Below are 3,168 nucleotides of genomic sequence, written 5' to 3' on the forward strand. Positions count from 1 at the left end.
TCTGCAGATGTTCAGAATGTCTTCATCACAGGCAATTAGAAGATTTCTTAAGCCTGGCATCTGTTGAAACTTTTAGACATGTGAACCAAACTCAGGAGATTTCATCTGAAGAGTTTAACATTCCCTGCAGATGGACTTAAGAGTGAGAGATCATTCTGGTTAAGTTGACTTGGCTTTTGAATGGCAGATGACCTGATTGTGATTCTTTCCCTCCACATGAGCAGCGATCACAGAGGACGCCTCCACCATCACTGCATGAAGTGTTTAGGACTCATGAGGTTCCTCACAGCGGCCTTCACGTCCTTGTTCCTCAGGCTGTAGATGATGGGGTTGAGCATGGGAATCACCAACCCATAGAAGAGGGGGATGAGTTTATCTGAAAGATCCTGTTTTTCAGGCCCCAAGGAGTCCTTAGACTTGGGCTTCCCGTACATGAAGAGGATGGTCCCATAGAAGATGACCACGACTGTGAGGTGGGCAGAGCAGGTGGAGAAGGCCTTTTTCCTCCCCTCAGCTGAGGGGATCCTCAGGATGGTGGCAATAATGAAGACATAGGAGAAAGAGATGAACAGGACTGGGACGCCCAGGAAGATCACATTTGTCACCCCTAGGCTGATCACATTGACAGAGATGTCAGCACAGGCCAACTTCAGGACAGCCAGGATCTCACAGGTGAAGTGGTTGATGACGTTGTCCCCACAGAAGGGCAGCTGAATTGCCAAGGATGTGTGTGCCACGGAAGCAGCACCACCAATAGCCCAGGAGCTGATGGCCATGGACACATAGGCAGCCTTGTGCATGACCATGGAGTACCTAAGGGGGTTGCAGATGGCTACATAGCGATCAAATGCCATCATGCCCAGGAGCAGGCACTCTGTCCCTGCCGTGGCAAAGGAGAGTGCCATCTGCAGAACACAGGCTGAGAAGGAGATGGTTTCCCTGGGGGTCAGGAGACCATCCAGGACCAGAGGGACTGAGAAGCTTGTGTAGCAGATGTCCAGGAAGGAGAGGTTCCCCAGGAAGAAGTACATGGGCGTGTGCAGGCGGGAGTCGAGGATGGTCACCAGGATGAGGACACCATTGCCCAGGACCACCAGGTACATGAGCATGATGAGCACAAAGAATGTCTTCTTCAGCTTTGGGTGGTCAGAGAGTCCCAGGAGAATGAACCCCATCACAGGGGAGGACCGATTGGCTTGCTCCATATGCTATCCCTTCTGTCATCAGCAAAGTACAAACAGCAAGCACATCAGGCTTTCTTGGGAAGAGCCCCAGGCATCCAGGATGTGGCCAAGTCCCTGCTGCGTAGTAGGAGAACATAGGTGTGTAAGAGAAAAAGGAGAGAGATGGTAGGGGGTTTCGTGGCATTTCCAGTGCAGTCGTACTCCCCTTCCCACACCGCTCAACGCAGCACAGGAGGGCGCTCCTGTTCGCTCAGTGCAGGCTTACCCACCCTGGGTGCCCCGCCATGAGCTTCTGTTGCAGCCTGTCTCCCGTTCCTCCCAGTGTCTCTCCCATCCCATCAAGAAAATGAAAAGGCAAGTGTTACAATCAGTGGCACAAACCAGATTCAACAGCGACAAGGAGATGCTGCAGTTGCAGAGGCCACGGAAAGTGACTTCTGTCAGGGAAGCCACGACACCCCCTCCCACCAGATAAATCTACACACACAGAGGCATCTACACACGAATAATGTTGTGTGGGCATGAGTGACGCACAGGTCTGAAAGCCTCAGTGCCTGGCACGTAAAAGCTGCTGAATGCATTTGTTCAATTGGGGTGACCTGAACAGCTGGGAGGACAGTGCACTCTGAGGCCAGAGCTGATGGACCCACACCTGCCTGTGTGACACGTACTCTGTGAGCTGGAGCAAGTCCCCTCCCCTCCCTAGGCCTCAGTTTCCCCATGTGCACCACAAGAAGGCTGAGGAAGTGCTTCCCAGGACATCCCAACTCTGAGGACGCCTTGTGCTGTCCTCTGAGGCAGGGAGCAGTTCTTTGTAAAGATGACTGGCCACTCCTGTGGATGTGGGGGGTGCGTGTGCGTGTGTGTGTGTGTGTGTGCATGCGTGCTCACGTGTTTATTAAGGAGATCGGGATGCTTGGTTGCCCATCCAGGAACCTTCAACAGGAAGCAGGGCTGTGTCAGGTTTGCGGGGGACTCAGGATGGAAGCAGAGAAAGAGCTCTGGCACCTGCAGCGCCACGAGAGGGAGGAGGCAGGAGGGAGGCGAGAGGAGCCAGGGAGAGCACGGGGATGAGGGAAGCTTGTACCTTGCTGGCTGCATCCTGCAGGTGTGGGGCCTCGGCTTGTCCCAGGGACCTGGCTTGGCTTATGGTCTCAGCCCTACCAGCGTCTGGAGCCAGCAGGCAGCTGAGACAGAGCAGGCAGTGCGGTGGAGCAAACAGAGCCTGGAACACTCACATGCAGCCTTTCTGGAGAGCAATTTGCCTAGAAAAATGAAAAATCTGAAAACCTTGCCTACCCATTGCCTCAGCAATGCTCCGCTAGGAAACATTCTGAAAAAAAGGATGAGAGAGGAGGGCCAGCATCTCTCAGCACTCATCACAGCAATTTGTGAGGGAAGATAGGAAACAATATAACTGTCCACCAATAAATGCCTAAGTAATTTTGGCGTTTCATATAATGGAAAATTAGAGCTTAAAGTCATGTTTACAATTTTTTACATGATAAATTTTACAGTATAATGATAAAGGGCAAAATCTAAGTTGTCCACACTGTTATGATCTCGATTAGGTAAAGAATATGTGTGGATAAAAAGAGACTGGAAAGAAATCATCGTAAAATCAGTAGGGACAGGGCATTCCTCTCGGTACCGCTTCAGCGTTTCCCAAATTTTCTCGTACTACAAAGAGTTATTTTGTATTCAAGAAAGTATCTCTGCGTGTATGAGAGGAGCGTGAGAAAATGGAAGGAAGTAGCCCCAGGGTGGACATCACAGAGGCAGGTGCGGGTGCAGCCTCGCCCACCTCCCGCCTCACCCTGAGCCCGCCCAGTTCCCTTTGAGCCTCTTCCTCACCTGCAGAGTGGGGAGGGCATCCCTGCCAGCCTCCTCCTGAGCTTCATGAGGGGACAGAGCAGCAAGGACAGGGCAGGGACCTGGGTAAGGGGCCCCCTGGAGGGCACAGGGGACTGCCCGGGCCTCCCCG

The 3,168-nt window shown here is 52.6% G+C and overlaps 1 protein-coding gene across 1 annotated transcript; it reads right to left on the bottom strand.

Moving 5' to 3' along the window:
* Positions 1-232: 232 nt before the first annotated feature.
* On the bottom strand, positions 233-1,259 carry LOC138387397 (olfactory receptor 2S2). The gene has a single exon (XM_069474422.1). The coding sequence runs from the start codon at positions 1,203-1,205 to the stop codon at positions 249-251; it is 957 nt and encodes a 318-aa protein (XP_069330523.1). The 5' UTR covers positions 1,206-1,259; the 3' UTR covers positions 233-248.
* Positions 1,260-3,168: the final 1,909 nt, after the last annotated feature.

The sequence above is a fragment of the Eulemur rufifrons genome, chromosome 7, assembly GCF_041146395.1.
Source record: "Eulemur rufifrons isolate Redbay chromosome 7, OSU_ERuf_1, whole genome shotgun sequence".
Classification (NCBI taxonomy): domain Eukaryota; kingdom Metazoa; phylum Chordata; class Mammalia; order Primates; family Lemuridae; genus Eulemur; species Eulemur rufifrons.

Excerpts from the sequence above, each read along its gene's own strand:
- LOC138387397 (XM_069474422.1), bottom strand. The coding sequence starts at position 1,205 with ATGGAGCAAGCCAATCGGTCCTCCCCTGTGATGGGGTTCATTCTCCTG.